This window comes from Brassica napus, chromosome C5 (assembly GCF_020379485.1).
Source record: "Brassica napus cultivar Da-Ae chromosome C5, Da-Ae, whole genome shotgun sequence".
NCBI lineage: Eukaryota > Viridiplantae > Streptophyta > Magnoliopsida > Brassicales > Brassicaceae > Brassica > Brassica napus.
The window spans coordinates 2,126,512-2,148,560 of NC_063448.1; the positions used below are offsets into that span (position 1 = coordinate 2,126,512).

General features: G+C 35.2%; 3 protein-coding genes across 3 annotated transcripts; 1 reads left to right on the forward strand and 2 right to left on the reverse strand.

The window, feature by feature from the left end:
• The first annotated feature begins 93 nt into the window (after positions 1-93).
• LOC106399644 (aspartic proteinase Asp1-like) lies at positions 94-2,958 on the forward strand. Its single transcript, XM_013840101.3, has 8 exons — positions 94-593; positions 1,050-1,167; positions 1,249-1,475; positions 1,563-1,844; positions 1,995-2,133; positions 2,225-2,422; positions 2,500-2,572; positions 2,658-2,958. The coding sequence occupies exons 1-8, from the start codon at positions 439-441 to the stop codon at positions 2,747-2,749; spliced, it is 1,284 nt and encodes a 427-aa protein (XP_013695555.1). The 5' UTR covers positions 94-438; the 3' UTR covers positions 2,750-2,958.
• Positions 2,959-12,123: 9,165 nt separating this feature from the next.
• LOC106400268 (polygalacturonase-like) lies at positions 12,124-15,567 on the reverse strand. Its single transcript, XM_013840647.3, has 4 exons — positions 14,796-15,567; positions 13,849-14,138; positions 13,424-13,652; positions 12,124-13,310 (listed from the first exon to the last, which is right to left on the reverse strand). The coding sequence occupies exons 1-4, from the start codon at positions 15,231-15,233 to the stop codon at positions 13,083-13,085; spliced, it is 1,185 nt and encodes a 394-aa protein (XP_013696101.2). The 5' UTR covers positions 15,234-15,567; the 3' UTR covers positions 12,124-13,082.
• Positions 15,568-18,057: 2,490 nt separating this feature from the next.
• Positions 18,058-21,075, reverse strand: LOC106401197 (pentatricopeptide repeat-containing protein At1g05670, mitochondrial). The gene is made up of 2 exons (XM_013841665.3): positions 18,540-21,075; positions 18,058-18,387 (listed from the first exon to the last, which is right to left on the reverse strand). The coding sequence occupies exon 1, from the start codon at positions 20,917-20,919 to the stop codon at positions 18,730-18,732; it is 2,190 nt and encodes a 729-aa protein (XP_013697119.2). The 5' UTR covers positions 20,920-21,075; the 3' UTR covers positions 18,058-18,387; positions 18,540-18,729.
• Positions 21,076-22,049: the final 974 nt, after the last annotated feature.

Below are 22,049 nucleotides of genomic sequence, written 5' to 3' on the forward strand. Positions count from 1 at the left end.
ACAGTAAAAAAAAGTTCAATAAAATGATTTCTACGAAATATCGTATTTTGTTGTTTGAACAAATAAATACGTATATTTATTTGTTCAAACAACAAAATACGATATTTCGTAGAAATCATTTTATTGAACTTTTTTTTGTAGAAATCATATTTATCTTCTGTGAAATCAGATTAATTGTTTTCAGCTAACTCTTTGATAAATTAATTATTTTAGTATAAGTGTATAACATAAAGGGTTAATCGATATTAATGCATGCTGTTTTTCTTTCTTTCTTTTTTTGTTGACTGAATATTTATTTTTTCTTTCTTTCTTTCTTTATTAGTATATAAGAAACAGAGATCTTGATCGCTATATGCATATATCAACAACTTTCTCTCTCTCTCTGCAAACTGTTTGATTTGCTTGTGAAGATTGCTTTGCAAGAAAGTGAGATAAAAGATGAATTTGAGACTGTCTCTTCCTTTGATCTTAGTTTTGATTATAGTTCCTCAATCGATTCAAGGTTCCGGCTTGAAAACCTTCTTAAATACGCTATCTCCCAAATCTCCTTACTCATTCGTCTTCCCTCTCTCCGGCAATGTCTTCCCTCTCGGGTAAACAGATCGATGTTCTCTTCTTATCGCTTTTATTACGTAGCTTCTAAAATAAGATTTAAAAATATTAATCTGGAAACTAAGCCATATGTATAGTCTAAAACTAAACCATGTGTAGATTCCTTGGTGAAGAAGAGCTTTGGTCGAATTTTGCTCTGTTCAGAACGTTGGTGTTATATATTTATCTTTCAATTAAAAAGACAATTAAAAGTTATTTAAAAAAAAAACTAAACCCTCAAAAATATCAAACTGTAAAAATCTAAAACTATATCTGAACATTGTGTGTTTTCTTAATTTTGAACGATCAAACCTTCTTTCTCAACGTAGACTTTTTAGCCCTTAATATCTTCCTTCATCGTCGAATAGTATTCGTATCTTTATTAGTAAACTATACTACTAGAATGTTTATTTTATTTCGATAATAATAATGATATTCCTGTGGACTTTGTTTTGCAGATATTACTCGGTCTCTCTTCAAATAGGAAATCCTCCAAAGGACTTTACTTTTGATGTTGATACTGGCAGTGATCTCACATGGGTTCAGTGCGATGCTCCTTGCTCTGGCTGCACTGTGGTATATATTTATATCATTCGATTCATTTTCTTGTCAAAATCAACCTCTTTCTCTTCTTATCTCTATTTGTTTGTTTTGTAGCGTACTGAACTTCAGTACAAGCCTAAGTCAAACACTGTCCCATGCTCAGACCCAATTTGCTCAGCTCTACACTGGCCTAAGAAGCCTGAATGTCAAAACCCTAAAGACCAATGTGACTACGAGATCGAATATGCTGATCAAGGTTCATCAATTGGTGCACTTGTCGTTGATCAGTTTTCTTTAAAACTCCTAGACGGCTCGTCTTTGGTACCTCGCTTAGCATTCGGGTGAGCTACCTAAGGGAATTGTATTTTCATTAACACAGTAACGTGAGTCTTGAGATGAAAATGTTGATTCTTGCAATGTGTTTATAGGTGTGGTTATGATCAGCATTTCCTTAGTGCACATCCTCCACCTGCTACTGTTGGAGTTTTGGGGCTTGGGAAAGGGAAAATCAGCATCTTGACACAGCTTGTCTCGGCAGGACTAACTAGAAATGTGCTTGGGCATTGCTTAAGCTCAAAAGGTGGAGGCTTTTTGTTCTTTGGAGACAATGTCATTCCCTCTACCGGTGTATCCTGGACAACATTAGTGTCACCCGGGTTCGATTCGCGCTGGGAGAGACTATTTACAATGCTTGGGTTCCCGACAAAGAGGTGAAAACACCTTTTTATTTTACCAAAAAAAAACATTAGTGTCACCTAAGTATAAATACTTCTTCAAGTATTTCTTTTATATTCTACTAGAAGTCGGTATTGTTTTATTTTTAATAATAATTATTTATTCGTTTATTATTTGGCATTAAGCAACCACTACACGACTGGACCAGCCGAGCTTCTTTACAACGGGAAGCCAACAGGTTTAAGTGGCCTCAAACTCATCTTTGATTCCGGAAGCACCTATACTTATTTCAACAGCAAGACATACCAAGCAATAGTTAACCTGGTAAATGAAGAAAATTATACAAAAATTCAAGAATAATGTATGTATTTTAATTTTATTGTCACTTAATGCAGTATCTTTTCGTGTGTCTCAGATTGGAAATGATCTGAAAGGTAAACCGTTGAAGGATGTGAAAGAGGATAAGACTTTAGCAATATGTTGGAAAGGAGCTACGCCTTTGAAATCTGTTCTTGAGGCCAAGAACTTGTTCAAGACCTTAACAATCAACTTTAAGAATGGCAGAACAAACTCTCAGCTCCAGATTCCACCTGAGTCTTATCTCATCGTCTCTGTAAGAAATATAAAGACCTAAGAAACTCCTTTATTATTCAAGATTGTGAAAATGATTTTTTTTATTTTTATTTTTAGAAAACTGGGAACGTCTGTTTGGGAATACTGAATGGAAGTGAAGTAGGACTACACGACTCCAACGTAATTGGAGGTGAAGAAGGAACAACTATTAACAGTAATGTTTTATTTTTTGGCTAAACAAAAACTGATTTGTGTCTTTGTTTTTTTCTTTGAAGATATATCTATGCAAGGAACTATGGTGATCTACGACAATGAGAAACAACAACTCGGATGGGTTTCTGCTGATTGCGATAAGCTTCCAAAGTGATGATAGATTCAAAGATTCACCATATATTATTATATAGCTTCATAGTTTAAATTTTTCACAAATAAAACAATTGAGTGACCGTAAACGATTATCATAAGACAAATCCACTAGAATATACCGGAAGTATTACTAAACTTTAACGTGCGACTTTTTGATACAAGGAAATGTGTGGAAAAAATATATAAATTACATAGTTCTTTTATTTTTTACACTGGTCAATGTGTGGAAAAATATATAAATTACATAGTTCTTTTATTTTTTACACTAGTCAAATACTCAAATATATATAATTATATATCATCACATAAATCAATATTTCTATTTTCTATAACACTGATGATCGAAGAAATATAAAGATCATAAATTCGCTCTTTCCTTTTTTCATCGTCTAAAGCAACAATTTTAAGAAATTGTATCAAATACCATTAAATTAAAACAAACATATAAATGAGAAATAATTCATTTTTTATGTGTTGAACTCACTGAACACAATTTTTAAGAAATTTATGAAGTCAAAGTACAACAAACATTAGTTTTTTTTTTTTTTTTGTCATCAACATTACAGACTCATATAGACTCTGTGAACCAAACTGAGAGATCTTGATCCATGTGAACTACAAAAGACGTTTCCTTCCTAGCGCTACGGGCTAAGCTATCCGCCTTCTTGTTCTGCGTTCTTGGTACATAGATAATCTCTGCGTGGGAAAAACTCTCTTTCAAGCTGTTTATATCCTCCAAATAACTTGTAAATGCTGGTCATTCCTCTGGTGTTAAAACCATCTTCACCAATTGAGAACAATCCGTTGCAAACGTAACCTGAAATTGTCGTAAGTTTTTCATACATTGCATTGCCCATAATAAGGCTTCCATTTCTGCATGAAAGGGAGAAAGTGACGCCCGGACATTCCTTGCACCCATCAAACCCGCAAATCCCTCTAGAGTACTATACCATCCTTGGCCTGAAAAAATATCATTTTCTTTCTAGGAACCATCCGTAAAACACCATCTTCCTGGGATTGAAGGAAGAATCATTGCCCCTACCGATTGGATCCTTTTGTTATCATTCAAAATTTGAGCCTCAGTCCAAAGTTTTGATTCCGTTTCAGCCAGTTTAAGGGTATCCAACGGATCCACTTCCATATTACTAAAGACTTTATTATTTCTCCCCTTCCATATATACCATAGTATCCATGCAAACTGATGATCCTCCATCTGTGGAACAACTCTCCAAAAAAGATGATCCATGTTCACAAAGAGAGAACTTGTTGGAAACAATGTTGGACATGTTGGAATCTTTGAAAGAGCCCATGTCTGAAGTGCAGGAGGACATTCAAAAAACACATGGTTGATCGATTCCTCCTCCGCACCACATCTTGCACAAACAATGTCGTCAGGTATCCCTCGCTTATGCAGATTTTTCTTGACTGCTATACACCCTGTCACCAATTGCCATAGAAAATGTTTAATCTTTGGTGGACACCGTATTTTCCAGCAATATGCTTTCAAAATATCCACTGTGGGTCCAAACACTACTGGTGGTTTTTCCTTATCTGGATATATCCTTTCAATCTGATATCCAGATTTAACAGTATATTTTCCATTATTTGTGAAATGCCATCCATCCTTGTCTGCTATCCAAGTTCTACTCAATGGTATACTCTCTATTAATTTCACATCCTGTGGATCCACCAAAGCCTGAATCGCCTGCGAATTCCATCGTCGCAAATGAGGATCAATAAGCGACTCCACTGTAAGGTCTGGGTAAAGATTGTGTTGATTTTTATTGGCTGGTCTCGGGCGAGTGGTTGGGAGCCAAGGATCATTCCATACTGATATAGAAGATCCTGTTCCCACCCTTTTGATTAGTCCTTTGCTTACCAGAGATCTAGCAGAAACAATACTCCGCCAACCATATGACGAAGAGTATGAACGGATCGGTTCCAGGGGTGAAGCATTCCTGTAGTACCGACCTTTAAAAACTCGAGAAAATAAAGTATTTGGCTTTTCTATCAGCCGCCATAATTGTTTACCAAGCATCGCAGTGTTAAAGTCAGTGATATCTTTAAAACCTAAACCTCCATCTTCCTTACTTACACATACTTTGTCCCATGATTTCCAATGCATCCCTCTTGTACTACCGCATGGGCTCCACCAAAACTGTGCTACCGTACTCGTCAACGTTTTTGCAGTAGCCTTGGGTAAACGATAACACGACATCACATGATTTGGCAAAGCCGTAATCACGGATTTGATAATCACCTCTTTTCCTCCTTTCGTAAAGAACTTAAAAGTCCAACCATTGACCCTATTATTTAACCGTTCTTGAACAAAGACAAAAACTTGTATCTTAGAACCCCCAAGATTCTCCGGTAATCCTAAGTATGTTCCCAGTCCTCCCAAATTTTGTATGCCCAAAATATCTCTTAGCTCCTGTCTGACAGATTCTTCAATTTTGTGTCCAAATTGAATTGAAGACTTATCAAAGTTTATTAGTTGACCCGAAGCTTTCTCATAATCCTTTAAGATCCTTAGAATAGTATGACACTCTTCCTTTTTAGTTTTACAAAAGAAGAGACTATCATCCGCAAAAAGCAGATGAGATATTGAAGGGCATGCCCTGGCCACTTTTATTCCTGTTAATTGTTTCTCCCTCTCCGCCTTCTTAATATTCGATATCAACGCCTCGGTACACAGAATAAATAAATAGGGAGACAACGGATCTCCTTGACGTAAGCCCCTCTGTGGTATAATAAGTCCTCTAGGTTGGCCATTTAAAAGAACCCGATATTGAACTGATGATATACATTCCAACATTAGTTTAATCCAATGATCATGGAACCCCATTTTTTGTAATAATGCCTTAATAAAGTCTCATTCAACCCGATCATAAGCCTTACTCATATCCGTTTTGACTGCCATATACTTTCCTTTACATGCCTCATTAGTCCGTAATCCATGAAACATTTCCTGTGCTATAAGGATATTATCAGAGATCAGTCTCCCTGCCACAAATGCCGATTGCGTTTCTGAAACTAGGGAAGGCAGCAATACCTTCAACCGTTGACACAAAACTTTTGAAATAATCTTGTACCTTACATTACATAAACTGATAGGTCGCAACTCCGTCATCCTTGTAGGTCCCTCTGTCTTTGGAATCATGCAAATATTAGTAATATTTAACCTTGTATCCATTTCTCCAGACACCAAAAAATCATTCACCATCTCCACCAAATCTCCTTTAATAATATGCCATGAATGTTGAAAGAACAGAGCTGTCATACCATCCGGTCCTGGTGCCTTCTCTGGATGCATCATAAACAGAGCCTCTCTGACCTCATCCTCTGTCGCTATCCTCAATAATCGTTGATTCATCTGTGGAGTTATGCCCGGTGGTACCTCTAAGAGAAAATCATCAAACTCCGATGGAGAAGTTGTAGTAAATAATTCTTCAAAATAATCAACCGCAACTTTCTCTACTCCATTATTCTCTGTAATCCAATTTCCCTCTACATCATATAGCCATACGATCCTATTACGGACCCTTCGTTGCTTAGTTAAAGCGTGATAGAATTTTGTATTGAGGTCTCCAGATGAATACCACATATTTCTACTTTTCTGATGCCAGTACTCCTCTTCGTCCTTGTATGCCTCTTGCAACTTCCTAGACACCTCCATAATATCCTCCTGAGATCTAGTATCATCTGTTTGTACCTCTTCAAGAGCTTTCTGTAAGTCTGATATTTTTTCCTTCCCATAAGGTGGGTTATTTTTCCTCCATTTGGCTATTTCATGGCGGCAATTACTAATTTTTGCCACTATACCAGTTCCTGTTCCTTCACTATTATCGGACCATCCCATTGTAATTGATTCCAGAAGGCCTTCTTGTCCAACCCATCTCTTATCAAATCTAAACTGCCCTTTTCTCCTGAGAACTTTATCTTCTAAATAAGCCACCACTGGGCGGTGATCCGATGCCACCAACCCTAAATATTCTGTATACGAACAGGGGAATAGCGTGTGCCACTCCTCATTCGCTAATGCACGATCTAAACGACATCTAACCATTACTGCCCCTTTGCCTTTGCCTCTTCTTCCTTGCCATGACAACTTATTTCCTTTGGCGGGAAACTCCAGTAATCCACAATTCCTTATCATATTGTTAAAAGGAACAAATGAGTTCGCACTTCTCAAAGCTCCACCTTCTTTTTCATGATTTCATGTGATCTCATTTAAATCACCAATAATAAACCAAGGTTCGGATCGCGAAATTCCATATCTAGTTAAACGTTCCCACACTTGTTCTCGTAGGTCTTGAACTGGATCTCCATACACAAACGTCATATATACCGTTTTCCCAAGAGCCACTGCTTCCACATCTATCATTCGATTACTTGAATATAAAACATTAACCTGATACTCATTATTGTAATAAAGCGCTAGTCCACCACTTCGTCCCAGTGGATCCACTGTGACCAGATTATCAAATCCGAAATGAGATTGAAATTTCTGGACAAACTCAAACTCTTGCTTTGTCTCCGTTAAAAATAAAAAATCTGGCTTATGTTTATGCCATATTTCCGTTAAATAACTTATAGTCCACTTACTTCCCATTCCTCGGCAATTCCAACTTAGTGCTCTCATTTAAAAAATATATAGAAAGGCTCCTTGAGCTGACAAAATTGGATGTAATGATACCCTGAACTCTCCAACCCCCATAGTAAAAAGGCTCTCCGCCACGTTAACGCCTTCAAGCTTATTAACTTTACTATCTCCCCATTCCATAATAATTTTCCTTGAAACCTCCAAAGAAAACACTTGTGTGTCCCGTGATGAAATAAAATATTAGAATGGTCTCTAGCCAACAACAAGTTCCTAATTTCCAACCATCTGTTGTGATTCGTTATTCTTCCAAATACCATAAAAGATCCCATTGAAGCACCTCGAGCATCCTCCGTAAAGCCTTTAATACGTAACAAAAATATCTGTCTAAAGTTATAATTTAAATAACTTATAAAACTCCTGCTCCATATCATGAGTAATAAAATATCACACCAATTCATAAAACCCATTACAAGTGATCCTTTGTGGCATCGGGGAAACTCCAACACATAAGGCCATGATGATCTAAAAATTCCCATAATACGTTGTTTATTAAAGAACTTCATCCATAACAAAACCATATGTCCAAGTACCCACTTTTGAACTCCATATCTAAGTCCAAGAGAATCTCTATATCCCACTACTCGCTGATGACCTCCATGTCCAAATCCAACTAATGCGCGATGTGGCCGTCTTCGGTTTGATGAGACCAGAGACCACATCTGCAAGCTCCTTCCGTGATCCATTTTCGGATTCCAAAAAACCTGAGAACCATCCAAAGACCAATATCTCTCCTTCCACCTCAATATATACCAGTACAGTACCAAGTCTCTCATAGTATCAAACATATCCAACGAGAGATACAAGAAACATCAAAAACACCAAATTTCTTCAAGCATAAAACCAGAACCAGATAAACTAGAAATACATAAACCAACCCAGTGCCATAAAACCCCAAGCCCCAAAAACAAAGAAATGCTCATATAGATTATTGATAAAAAAGAATGAAAAACTCCCCAACCCCACCACAATACTTCCCGAGTCTTAAACGGTTTGGAAGAGGAGAGTTTAGGGTTTAATGGGCCCTTATCCTCTGTCTGCCTTGCTCCATCTCCTTCTCCCCGACCCTTCCCTGGCTTAGCAGGATCATTCTTTCGTGGTGGAAGCACTGCCTGGACAAACCTCATCCTAGAGATCCCTACTGCGATCGCCGTCATTCTCTTGAACAAGGCCTTGCGTGCTCCTTTCTTCTTCTCCTCATCTCCTGCATGAATACTCTGCTCTCCAGTCCCCCCTGCTCATGCTCCTCTCTCGGATCTCGTGATTGATATTCCGAATTCCTCATCTTCTCCTCTGATCGCGTAAAAATCCCGATCCATTGAAGCCCCCTCATTATTCTAACCCCGTCAATGCCATGTTCTCCTTTGAAAACCCTTGATTCCAATACTTCGTTATGATTCTGTATCCCTCCAATCCTATCATAATGATAGAGATCAAGTCGACTCCCATAGACCCCCGGATCCCATTCGAAAAAACAACATCAAACCCAAGAAACCCTCGAAACAGAAAGTCGCCGTCACCATCGCAAGTTGTATATTCTTAGCAAAAAAAAAAAAAAAAAAGTTTTTGTAAGTACAACAAACATTAGTAAAAGTGCATTTCTATAAAAATCTGTAATGGTAAGATAAATATATGATCTGTAAATAGACGAATGAATAAAAACAAAAATAATGAAGGTATTGTATTCCACTAAATGTGAAAAGAAAAAAATATTACGTACTAAACGAATTCAAAAGAAGCTCAATATTAATTCTAATATTGTTATGAAAATAAAAATACATATTCGCACAATCCTAAAAAAAGTATATGCAATATACAAAAGTCAACAAGAAACACATAAGAGCATAACTGAAACTACATGGATTAAAATAAAATAAAAGTATATTAAAACATCTACACTGCCAAAAAAAACATAACATAGCTTATTCAAAATATCAACAATTTAATAAACCACAACTAAACTTGTACTAAATCTCCTAACACTAAACAATTTCAATGAACAATACTAATAAAAAAAACAACAACCTAAATAACGATTCATACAAGATATTAAACTAAATCATTCAACATAAAAACAAATGTTAAATAAAAAACTTGATGAAGGCAAATTATCCGTACTAAATGCAGACCACCACTAATATTTAATATTGATGAATAATTTCACGAAAAACAATTTTCTAATGTATTTTTTTCTGTGACACTCAAATTGACGGACAATTTTCCATGTATGGGGAATCTTAGATAAACATGTTTCTCCGTAGCATCTAATCTATTAATTTAGGGTCTTATTTTTATTTAATATTAACAAGTCATAGTAAAACCACTTAAAAAATTAGTTAATATGATATATTTGATTATTTACATTAATAATAAACCAACTATAAATTTGATTTTTTTATAATTAAAAAATCTGTTGAGAAAAAATCTAACAAAATCTTACTTAAGAATTTAAATATTTTATGTTATTTATTAATTAATTTCGTGATTAGTAATATAATATTATTATAAACTAAAATTTTATTAGAAAACAAGAAAATTAAAATTATCTACTATTTTTTTTATAAATTCTATAATTATATTCTGTATTATTTAAAAATAGAATTAAAATATGACAAAATTATATTAAATAGGTAAATTAACAAATTTTAGTTTTTTTTAAATTGTTTCATTTAAATAAATTATCACTCATCATTAAAATAAGTTAAATTCGTCAACTATATAATATTTTTATACAATATTAAATTTATTAACATAGGTTAAATTTTTATATCTACAACGATATATTATCTTTTTTTTTAAACTCTCAAAAATATATTGTTTAAAATGTTTATATACAATATATAATAGTATATAATAACATTTAGTTCATATACTATTTAAAAAAATATGTTATTAGAAAACTATGAAAATTTAGTAATTCATTTAAAATATAAATGACAAATCAATTTTTAATTATAATTTGTTTTTTAATTATAACAAAATCTGTTGATAAAATTTAGAAAATATTACCAAAAATTCAAATATTTTTAGAAAATAATGTATTAATGTAGTAACAATAAAAATTCAAAATTCATGTCATCTTCCAAACTAAAAATAGTAGTGTAATTTTTCAAAGTTTTCTTGACAAAATATAAAATTTTGAAAATAAATATTCAACCTCAAAATGATAATATTTTAAATTTTACAAAATATAAAATTATAGGTAATAAAGAATAAATTTTTGAAATGCACTACGAAAAAACAAACTATATATGTCGTAAAGATTAAAACAATCTAATATTTTGAAATATAAATTAAAAATAAAAATAAAGCTTAATATCATAACATCCAAAAAAATCTTATATCAATAAAATTTACTAAAATAATACGACAGATGCTACTATGTATTAAATTTACTAAAATAATAGAGTTACAATATTAAAACAGTGTTTCTACTTATAAATCCCGTAAAATACTAAAATAATATATGTTAAACTATATTTTTTTAAACACAACATGTAAATATAAATTATCTTAAACATATTTTTTTCTATAATATAAATAAATAAATTTTAAAAATGTATTATAGCAAAATGTATATATTAAAGAGAAAACATATTTTGAAGAAGGTTATCTATTTGATTATTTCATATTGTTATTTTATTGTATCTAACTCGAAAATATATTAGTAAGTAATAAAAATTAATAACAAAGTAAAATGTATTAAATAAATCACTATATATTACTAATACCGAATAAAAAAATATAAACAATAATATTATAGAGTTACACAATATATAATACTAAAATTTAATTATATATTTAAAATATTTGTAATAATATCAATTACATTTATAAAATGAAAAAATATCCGCACGGACGTGCGGGTTAAAATCTAGCATGACTATTATGAAAGACTTTGCTTATAACCTTTTGGAACTTTGAATAAAATTTACAACTTATAATCTCCGTATATGCCGAGGTTTGTTACATATATCTTTGATACTACCTCTTAGTATTTCATTGTAAGTGTGCTTTCCACAGCCTGTATTACTGTTACTGGCCCTTTTATTTCCTAATCGAACAGTTTACTGGTCATCCAAAATTCCTTAAACGATTGAAAGTACCAAGAAGTTTAGGAGCAGGAAATTGACAAAGTCAGCAAACACTGCTGATGATGATCCTGAGGAGAATGTAACTGAAGTCCTTGGAGAAAGTACCATAGCTCCCCTAGTGATCCTTGACAACATAGACCGGAAACCATGGATGGGGTACTGTTGTCAAGATGATCTCATCTGAATATATGTTGTCCAATAACAAGAAGAAGAAGAAGAAGTCAAAGGATCAAAAAAAAAGAGAGATTCTATGAAAGGGGTCAATAACGAAGTTGACCAAGCTGTTTAGAGTACAACTTTTCCTGATCCTCCCTCGAGGCATGATGCTTCCACAGTTGACAGGCAAATACCTACTGACTAGAATGCTGAGAGCATTGATCATCTTCTGGTACCGGAAAATCTTACCCGGTTTAAACCAAATGAGGCTTCTCAGTCTAGACATTCGGCTGGAGACAAGTTGACAAAGATTTGATCAGCTGACTGTTTAAGAGACTCGATTTATGATTGCAAACTTTTAATCTTCTTCATGTGCTTTTTGGCAATTTGAAGCTCCCGTTGAAAATCGTGTTCCTTGGCAACCAAGGAGGATTCATATCCCATCACCATGTAATTCATGTGGCGCTGCATACTGAAAAACGATGATTAAATGATTATAATACGTCATAGTCATCTTGAAAAAGGATAGTCCAAGAACGTTAATAATAGCGATTCAAGTGCAAGAGACATCCTTGTACGCTTCAGGATTCGCCAAATCCTTTAAGGCAGGAAGATTCTTAACCCCCGAATTTATCTGACGGTACAAATCCACGCATGTATCTATGTTGTTCACAAACGAGGTGATCTTAGAATATGAGAATTCCATGGTGCTGGGGGGAGCAGCCGGAAGAGTAGAAAGTACAGCTGTTGTCACATGCAAAACGGCAGGCAGAGCTGAAGCAGCCGGCAAGGAGGAAATGGTAGGAAGACGGAAGTAGTAGATGTCTCCAGAGGTCTCTTTGTCCTTTTTGAGGGCGGCTCTTAAGTGACATGATCTCGGCCTTTGATCTCTGAGGAAGATCAACATTTGAAGGAACATCTTGTGGCTCGTTCCTCTCATCCCCTTCAGCCGCATGAATCACAGTCTTCTCGGCAAGATCTGAAGTCTCTTCAGTAGAAGACGTGATTGGAAGAGCATTTGGATCGCTCCGGTCTAGGGTTTCCAAAGACGTTGGAGGCTGTAGAGGAGCAACGATGATGCTTTCCACAAAAGCAACAGAGTAGTCGGGAATTGTAGCATCCACTTTCCCCATGACTGGTCAAAGTCTTTCACTTTGTAGTAATATGAAATAAAATATTTTATTTATTGAAATAAAACTAGCAATTTGGGTAGCCTCAGCCGGTTAATATCCAAAGCCATTGGGGACAAAACTATTTGGATCATCGTTTTGTTAATCTTTATTATATTCACCAGGTTGCACAAAAAAAAAGAAAATTATATTCACCAGGTAACAACGATTAAAAGATGAAAAAACTCAATCTCCTAATAACGTTTTACCATTTCACCTTACAAACAAATGAATGTACAACAAGAGTTTTTGATGTTATCGGTTGAGACAACTCGTAGGCTGAATAACACCGAGACTAGTCCCAACAGCATTGAAACAGTAGGAAGTAGCAGGAGTTCCTTTGTTGTAAGTAAGCTTAATGTCTTGTAATGTGATTCCAGTGCATGGATTGGTCTTGCTACATGCCAGATTCATCGCTTGCTGTGTCGCGGACGTTCCTTGTATGTTCCTATACGTCACTTGGCTAATCTTTACCCCCGAATGCTATATAATAATAATCATACACATAAATCTTTATCAGGATTTATATCAATGATTGATAAACATGTATATTGAATCAGTCTCGATCAAAATATGATATGCATGTTTATATATACCTCGGTAGGGCAACCTTGGTGGGTAGGACAATAGTTTTGGTCGATTATGATAGGGTTTTGGACGTTCTTCATGATTAGGTTTTGGAAGAAGACTTTATTAACGAATCCAGTACTCGCCCTCGCCCACGACTTTATCCTTACGCCGTTTGTTGTCCCGGTGAATACGGAATTCGATACTGTCACGTTCTCTACTCCATCTTCGTTCAATGTCTTTGCCAAGCTCCCAATGCTGCGAACCATCACATAGTCGTATATATATAAATTCATAGCCACCTCAAACTATATTGTTACATTTATTTGAAAGTCTTAAACTAATTAGACGTTTCGTTAAAGCAGCACTCCAAAAAAAATCAGAGTACAGTATGTAGTATGAGTTTGTACATGTATGAATTTCTAATAAAATAGATGGTGTGTGTGACACATACCTAACCCCATGACCTGGGCCACAGTTAAGTTTGGAGATAAGGAAGTTGCGGGAGCCAGGGCCGATAGAAACACAATCGTCTCCGGTCTGAATTGTGCTTCCAGTGAGTGTGATTCCTGTGGAGGATTGAACGCCAAAACCATCGGTGTTTGGGCTGTTTCCGGGAGCCACTAGCTTGATGTTACGGACAGCCACATTGGTGCAACCTTTGAGGGTCATATGGGACATCTGACTGTTCATCGATTTCACTCCACTTATGACCACGTCTTTTGCGCCGTTGAACGTTATGGACTACAATAATGCATCAAAGGTTTTATGAGATCTACGTATACATAATGCTTCAAAAAAAATTAGTATGTATTCGTTGTACCATAGATTAATTAAGACTATCACTACATTTTATTTCCTATCCAAAATTCATTATTGTAAAACTTACTACACATAGTTTTTTATTCAAAAAATCATAAAATTAATACGGATTGGATAAATAAATAATTGATGAATGGTAATGATGAAAATTAGAATTATCAACTTCATTTTTTTAATTGCAAATGCATAATTGGAACATGGATGCAATTGACTATTACTAATGGATAATGATTAAGGCTTGACTATTATGTCTTATCAAATTTGAGAAGTAACAAATTTCAATCTTATCATTCATTCTTATTATTCTGTTTCATTTTCATTCTTTTCTTTTTCATTTATATTGTTCCTCTAATAGTAGTTATCAATTAGAACCTAAGGAAATGATTACCCTTTTGCATTATGGTGATTGCGCTTATGTATGCTTGATCATGTTTACAAATTTTAAAAGATATTGGATTGACTTTTAAAATCTATATATATTTTTTTTTTGAAACATTATTTTGAAATATTATTACCCAATATTTTAAAAAAAGTACGCGTAGACGTATATATATGTGACTATAGAGAAGCAATGCATACCCTAACACCGGGAGGACAATTCTGACCAGATTTCCGGCAAGCCCAGAACCCACTAGCCCGAGCGTCGAAAGTCCCACCGACAAGTGACATTTTGCTAACCCTGTTGAAGAGAATCCAGTAGCCAGAGTTTCCAAATGCCCAGTAATCTGCTGGAGCAACGACGGTTCCGGCTACTTGAAACTTGAGCTTGCTCTTGCATGGCCCTGTAAACGTTATCCCCTTCACTAGAAACGTACCAGTCGGAACCATCACAGTGGCTGAATATGCCGAGACACAAGCCGCTTGCCATGCATTGAGGAATGCTGCCGTCGAATCTGTGACTCCGTCAGGTTTGGCCCCGAAGCTAACGACGTTGAATACAACGGAGGAGCTGGTTGAGACATCGATGAAGGTGAGGAGGGTGAAGAGAAGTGCTAATGTAATATTTGTTTTCGTCATTTTTAGTTGTGTGAGTTTGAGTTTGTGTTTTGATATGGGGTTTGATGCATGGGTATATATATATAGTGCATGAATGGTTCGTTATTGGAGTCTACGGGTACAATTAAGTACATGTGCTGTCTATATGATAAGAGGTTGTGAAATTATTTGTGTTTGATAAAAGAGTTTACATTTCTAATCATTAGTTGCACACAACACATGGTTGGTATCTAATTTTTAGGAGCAACGGTCGTTGCATTAACGATGACATTTTTGCAAATAATCATTTTCCACTTCTATATATTACTAGGTTAAGACCCGCGCCTTCCGCAGTATCAACATTATATATATAAATTATTTTATGTATTAAATATTTTTACATATTATAAAATAATAAATATATATTATATAATTAAAAATCAGTAACTATTAAAAATATAATTAAATTGGTGCGAACATATAAATCAATTGTATTAATCCAAAATTTTTTTTATTTGATTGGATATGTTATTAAATTTAAATGATACTAACATAGATAATATATTTTAGTATATTTTTAATATTAATGTCTATTAAATGATGATTTCTACTCATATAGTTGTTTGATCATTTGTATCTTTTATAGAAAAAAAATTAAATTACTGATAACAAAATTTTCATTGTGGGATTAATAGTTTTAGTAATTTATAATTTAAAAAAAATAAGTTGTCAATGATCGTTCAAAATTTTTATCAAAAAATTGTTCAAAGTAAATTTTGAAACTAAAATATTGTATTTTATATGGTTTATAGTTTAATTTAAAACGATATATATATTAATCTTATTAATTAATTAAATTATACTTTTTACTTATATAATTTTTGTAATCATTTGTATTTTGTCATAACAAAAATTTTAAACCATGGATCATAAAATTTGAATGTGAGACTTTTAACAGTTTTAGTAATTTATAGCCGTTTGTAAAAATTCAAAATATAACATATACATAAAAATCTAAATTTTTATTATATGGTTATTGTGGTTGTTTAATTTATTTAATAGCTTAAAATTAAACAAATATGATAGAAGATACACTATTTTTTATCAAATCTTTATTATTCAAAATCATTAATTGTCATATATACTTTAGCCACATTAGGCAATTCCGTAAATTTTATTTAAGGAAATAATAAAGTACATTAATGATGAATTTATTGTTAGTTTAATAAAAAGCTTATTATATAATTAGATGGACCAACATATTTTTCTAATGATTCTAAAAATCATTCTATTGATGACATGTGGCTACAAAAAGAAGTTGTAATGCTTCTCAAATAATATACATGGGATATTATTGGTAGTTAGTGAATGTTGCTTTTTATTATTGATGTATAAGAAATACGTTGGGCCAAATTGTATTTACGTTAAATCGATAGAGAGACGACGACGACAAGTCGACAACAACGTGAATCGGTGAATGTCGTACGTAGCTTGTCACGTATGCGCGTCGCGGCCAAATCAGTTATACCGTTAATCAATGTGAATTAAAAAAATTTAATAAATTGAAATGTAGTGAAAATAGAATATATGTGAACATACATCACGACATCACCACATATTTTAAATCACATGACCTTTGATCAACTACGAGTTGACCATACGAGTTGACCAAACGACGTGATTAACAAGCTCACACATTATTGAAACTAACCCAATCATATATCCGTTAATCATTCTGAACGGAATAACAGAAAAGTCAATCTGTATACAAGCGAGCACATGTATTTATTGTAGATCCTAAAAAATCTACACTAAAAATTTAATAGTAATCGGGAGTTCAATCTAGGAAAAAAATAACGTGGGCAACGATATCTTCAGAACCCAACGATATAATCAGGTTTGAGTCGTCAGAAAATGGACTATATTCGTAGGTCGAATATCATAGAGATATCGGGAGAAAAAAGGATCGTGACTGAACTCGGGATCGAGCTACCTACGTACCCGTCAAGGGATCAAGTCTAGACGTAGTTTGGTTATCATCATCTCGAAAGAGATGTCGGTTTCACTGGTCTCGAGCGTGACATCGGCTTCTTCGGTTCTCGAGAGAGACGTTGGTTTATCTCTTACCATCTTGGACGAGAGGTCGTTTGAGTTTGGTCAAGAAGTCTTTAGGAACTCAGGGTTCGATATCGGTGAACAAGGACTCGTGTCTTGTTCATTGTGGTGGAGAGAATTCGACATTGTGAGCATTACGTAGACGTCATCGGGATGGCGGTGAAAAATGATATGGTCTCAGGTGGATGGCGCTTTATCCCTCAATAAGCCATAATCCTCTTTAATTAAATAGAAAAATCGTGAACAATTGTATTCATGGTCGTGAGCCTTCGTCAGCTCCCCAAGTGGGATCCTTGTGAAGATAACTTTTTTATAGGACTTTCTCTACATATTCTTTTGTTATTACACATGCTCCTCATCTTCAGCTTTGACCTATTCTCGCGTTGAACGAGACCGAGATTCTAGGAGGTCGACAATTAACATATTTGATCCAATCTATAATATAATAGTAATTAACGACCAATATTAATGGCCAACATTTATGTGTTAATTTGGTAGATGATTAGAGTAAGACGAAATTAAGTAAATGAAAATAATGTGATTTAGTACTATAAAATAGTGTAAGCTTAATTTTGATTATTGTCAATTTTATTGCAGTAAATGATTTGTGTAGAAGTCGTATATTCAATGATTTGAGTTTTGACTATCGAATAAACAAGAGCTGATGTATATTGTTTTTAGCTCACACCTCACCACAACAGGGAACAAAAACTATTGAATCGATATAGACTTTTTAATTACAAATTGAAGATATATAAGAACAATGACAATAATTTTCATAAAGAGTGGTACAATTTAATGTTAGTGCGTTCTTAAAACCGTATAGCCTAATCTAATTATAAAGTTTCACGACAGCACAAAGAAGTCAAAACATGTTTCTATCCCCAATCATAAAAAAAGCAAGAGAAAAAAACCATCTATCTCGTCGTCATCATCCGTCAACATCTTTACAAGCCACCTGTGGCCCGTTCCATTTTCATGGCCGGAATGCGGATAGCTTTGAAGAGGCTCTCTCAGAGGAACATCATCTCCTACAACCAGTCGTCGCAGCTTCTTTGCAATTTCTGCTCGACATCTTCTCCTGCAACAATAAATATAATCAGTGAAATAATTTTGACATCTTTGACATATTCGTGAAAAAAACAAAGGACTCAAATAGCTTTTTTTTTTTTTTTTTTTTTTGGTCAAACAATGACTCAAATAGCTTATAATTATATTCAGTGATCAACTCACTGTCTTTCTGAGCAATTATGCTTGAGAATGCATTGAACAGCAGAGGGAAAAACGCATCCAAGAAGATGCTGTAACCTTCATTTAGTACCTTCCTGCCCCCCTTGCTTTGAATAGTTGCTTTAGTCACAATCAAAGATACACACTGACCACTTGAGAAAGATAAACTTCTGAGTACTGACCTTACCACCACCTAATTAGCTCCCCTCAATTCTTCATCCACAAGGTAACTCTCTATTATTTCATCAACAGGATCCACAACTGTATCCGTCCTCCTCCTGCCCTTCAATTTCACATCACTGAAGAAGTCATAAATCTCTTTATCCGCAGCTAACCCTTCTCTTTTCATCTGCTCAAAAACCTCTCTCGCCTCCGCAAACTTCTTCCTCTTAAAGAACCCCTTAATAAGATCACTATACGTGCCAGCAGAGACGCTAAACCCTTTCTCCACCATCCCTCGGTACAAAAACCAAGCCTCCTTCATGTTCCTCGCCTTGCAATGCCCTCTAATCAGATTCTCATACGTCCTACCATCAGGCCCCACTTCCCGAGCACACATGTCCTTATAAACCGCAGCTGCTGCCTTCACGTCACCTCTAATGCAATACAGCTTCACGAGAGAGTTATACGTGGTTGCGTTAGGTGCTATCCCTTTCGCCAGCATCCAATTAAGAAGCTTCTCGCCATCTTCCAACATCCCGTTCAAACAAAACCCGTTCATTAGTACGTTGAATGTGACAACAGTAGGCTCAATCCCTCTCCCAAGCATCTCCTTTAAAATCTCTTGAGCCTTAGACATCTCCCCTGATTTACAGTAGGCGTCCATTAACGTTGTATAACTGACAGCGTCTGGTTTAATCCCCGCAGCTTCGAACTCTCCAACAAGTTTAATTGCCTCTTCGATGTTCCCTGACTTACACAGACCATTGACGATGGAGTTATAAGTAAAAAGATTCGGTTGAAGACCTATCTTCCACATCTCATGGAGAAGGTCGTTTGCTGAGTCCAAGTCCCCTTCCTTACAGAGCCCATCAATCAATGTAGTGTACGTGACAACATTAGGAGAACACCCAGCCTGAATCATGCGATTGTGAACACTGAAAGCCTCTTTCATCTCCCCTGCTTTGCAGTATCCATTAATAACTTCGGTGAAAGTAACGCTATCCGGTTCCAAACCCCTGCAAATCATCTCATTGAAGAGCTTACCAGCCTCCACCATGTCTCCAACACGACAAAACCCTGAGATAACAGCAGTATACGTCAAAACATCTGGTGCAATATCCAGAGAGAGCATCTCGTGAAAAAACTTCGATGCAGCTTTTATATTCCCTCCCTTGCAGAAACCATCGATAAGAGTTGTGTACACTACATTGTCAGGAACTATGCCGTCCCCTATCATCTCTCGAAAAGCCTCCTCTGCTTCAACTAGCTTACAGCTTCTGCAAAGCAGAAGAATTACGCTACCGTAAGTATAAGAGTTTGGCTTCAAACCCTTCTCTTTCATTACTTCAATTAACTTCCAGACCTTTTCAAGCTCCCCAAATCTACAGTATCCGTTTATCACCGTACTGTAACTTACTACATCAGGGGTGTACCCTTTCAACTCCATGAGAACTAGTAGATGGTGAGCTTCGGTAACCCTCCCAAGTTGACAAACACAATGAATCACAATGTTATAAGAAGCAACGTTCCAACAAACACCCGCCTCAGGAAACTCTTTGAATACTATAACAGCCGTTCCAGTTTTTTCTTTCGAAAGGTATAAGTTACATGAATCAACAGAGAGAACCAATCCGTAATTCAACATCTTCTCAAAGACTCTCCTAGCTTCACGTAGCATCCCAAACTCGACTAATACTTGGAAGAAAACATCGAACACATTAGGATCCGAGCCCCAGTCCTTGTAAGTATACACTAACAGATCAAAAAACTGTACAAAGGAATCGTTAACACTCAGCTTCGGTCTCTCCCAGAAGCTGCTTACAAGAGAATAAGCCACGTTTAAATCCTTCGACGCTACAGCTAAGTGAGTGACGATGCAGAGTGCTTCAAGGGTGGAGTCTCTGCGAGAGCGCGCCCATTCGAAGAAGTCAAGAACCAAATTGTAATCGGATTTGATCTTCATCAGGACCCAGATCAAATGGTCGGTCTTGAACTTGCATTCGTAAGGCTTTAAGCTGCGTCTCAGAGGCTCAGCGCGACGGAGCTTAATCGCATTGGCGATTTGGTGGACGAGCTCGGTGTCGATTACTGAAGGTTTCTTCGGGGAGTAATCGGGGAAGGGTCTGGTGGTATCAGTTATCGACGAGGAAGAGAGCTTACGAGCGTTAAATGAAAAGAGCTGGATGAAGCTTCTCAAGGCAAAGGTAGTACCTTTCTTCATCACAGAGTACAATAGACAGCTGCTTCATCGCTTCATCGCAAACCCAGAAACACGTCGCGAGCTGAGTTCATTCGCTCGCTCGATTCGAAAACCCTAAAAAAACAAAGCTGTTCCCTTTTCGAAAACGAAGGGCACAAGTGTGTGCAATTGAGGACGACGATCGATTTGGGGATTTTGGTTAAGACGGCGTCGGGAAAACCAAAAACCGGTTCGATTTGGAATTGAAACTCTTAAGGCCCATTAATGAGAACACAAAGGCCCATTATATGTACCCTGCCGTGCAAGTTACAACTATTCTTTTGTTTAGGACTGGGCGTTAGGGTCTTTCGGGTTCGGGTCAGTTCCTTTCGGATTCGAATCTTTCGGGTCCTAAATATTTAGACTTAATAGGTACTTATAAAATTTCGGTTTAGATTCGGGTCGGTTCTTATCGGGTCCGGGTCGGTTCATGGTCTATAACTAAAATACTTAAAATACCCATAATTTTTCGAGTCCATATCGAGTCCGGGTCCGGGTATTTAGGATTTGAAAAAGACATGACATACTCAATTCCATCAAATTTAGTTGATATTTATCATATATATCTAAAATTTTACAAAATAACTTAAATGAAACTATTAATAATTAAAATAAAACATTTTTAAACTCTAAATTTTACATTTTAAAGCTTCATATTTCTTAAAATATTACAAAATAATAACAAATATTGTTAACAAAAGATATTTCAACTAAATCATAAAATCCTTTATATACTAAATCATAAGTCACGCGACCAATCCTATTATGACATGTGGCTTAAACTAAAAAAATCAATTAAAAACATAATGGTAAAATTGATCAGTTATACTAAATCACAAGTAAGTTACGATTCTTAATTGTCTTAAACTAACTTAATCCTAAATTTTCTCTAACCACTATTACCACGTTCAAAGTGAATCATGTTATTTATGTAACTCCCAAATCATGCAACGATTTTAAACTGTTCACCTTCTATATATTTTAATCAACTAATTTTTTTTTCTTTTTCCCCCCTTTCTGTTTTTTTACATATAGTTACGTCTTCGTTGATCAAAAAAAAGTTACGTCTTCGTTTTCAATTATTTTTAGGTTTTGAGTGTAGTCAAAAATTG

Coding starts and splice junctions, on each gene's coding strand:
- LOC106399644 (XM_013840101.3), top strand. CDS start 439: ATGAATTTGAGACTGTCTCTTCCTTTGATCTTAGTTTTGATTATAGTT. Junction 594..1,049: donor GGCAATGTCTTCCCTCTCGG/GTAAACAGATCG, acceptor TTTGTTTTGCAG/ATATTACTCGGTCTCTCTTC. Junction 2,134..2,224: donor ACCAAGCAATAGTTAACCTG/GTAAATGAAGAA, acceptor CGTGTGTCTCAG/ATTGGAAATGATCTGAAAGG.
- LOC106400268 (XM_013840647.3), bottom strand. CDS start 15,233: ATGACGAAAACAAATATTACATTAGCACTTCTCTTCACCCTCCTCACC. Junction 13,653..13,848: donor GGCCCAGGTCATGGGGTTAG/GTATGTGTCACA, acceptor GATGGTTCGCAG/CATTGGGAGCTTGGCAAAGA. Junction 13,311..13,423: donor ACCAAGGTTGCCCTACCGAG/GTATATATAAAC, acceptor ATTATTATATAG/CATTCGGGGGTAAAGATTAG.
- LOC106401197 (XM_013841665.3), bottom strand. CDS start 20,919: ATGAAGAAAGGTACTACCTTTGCCTTGAGAAGCTTCATCCAGCTCTTT.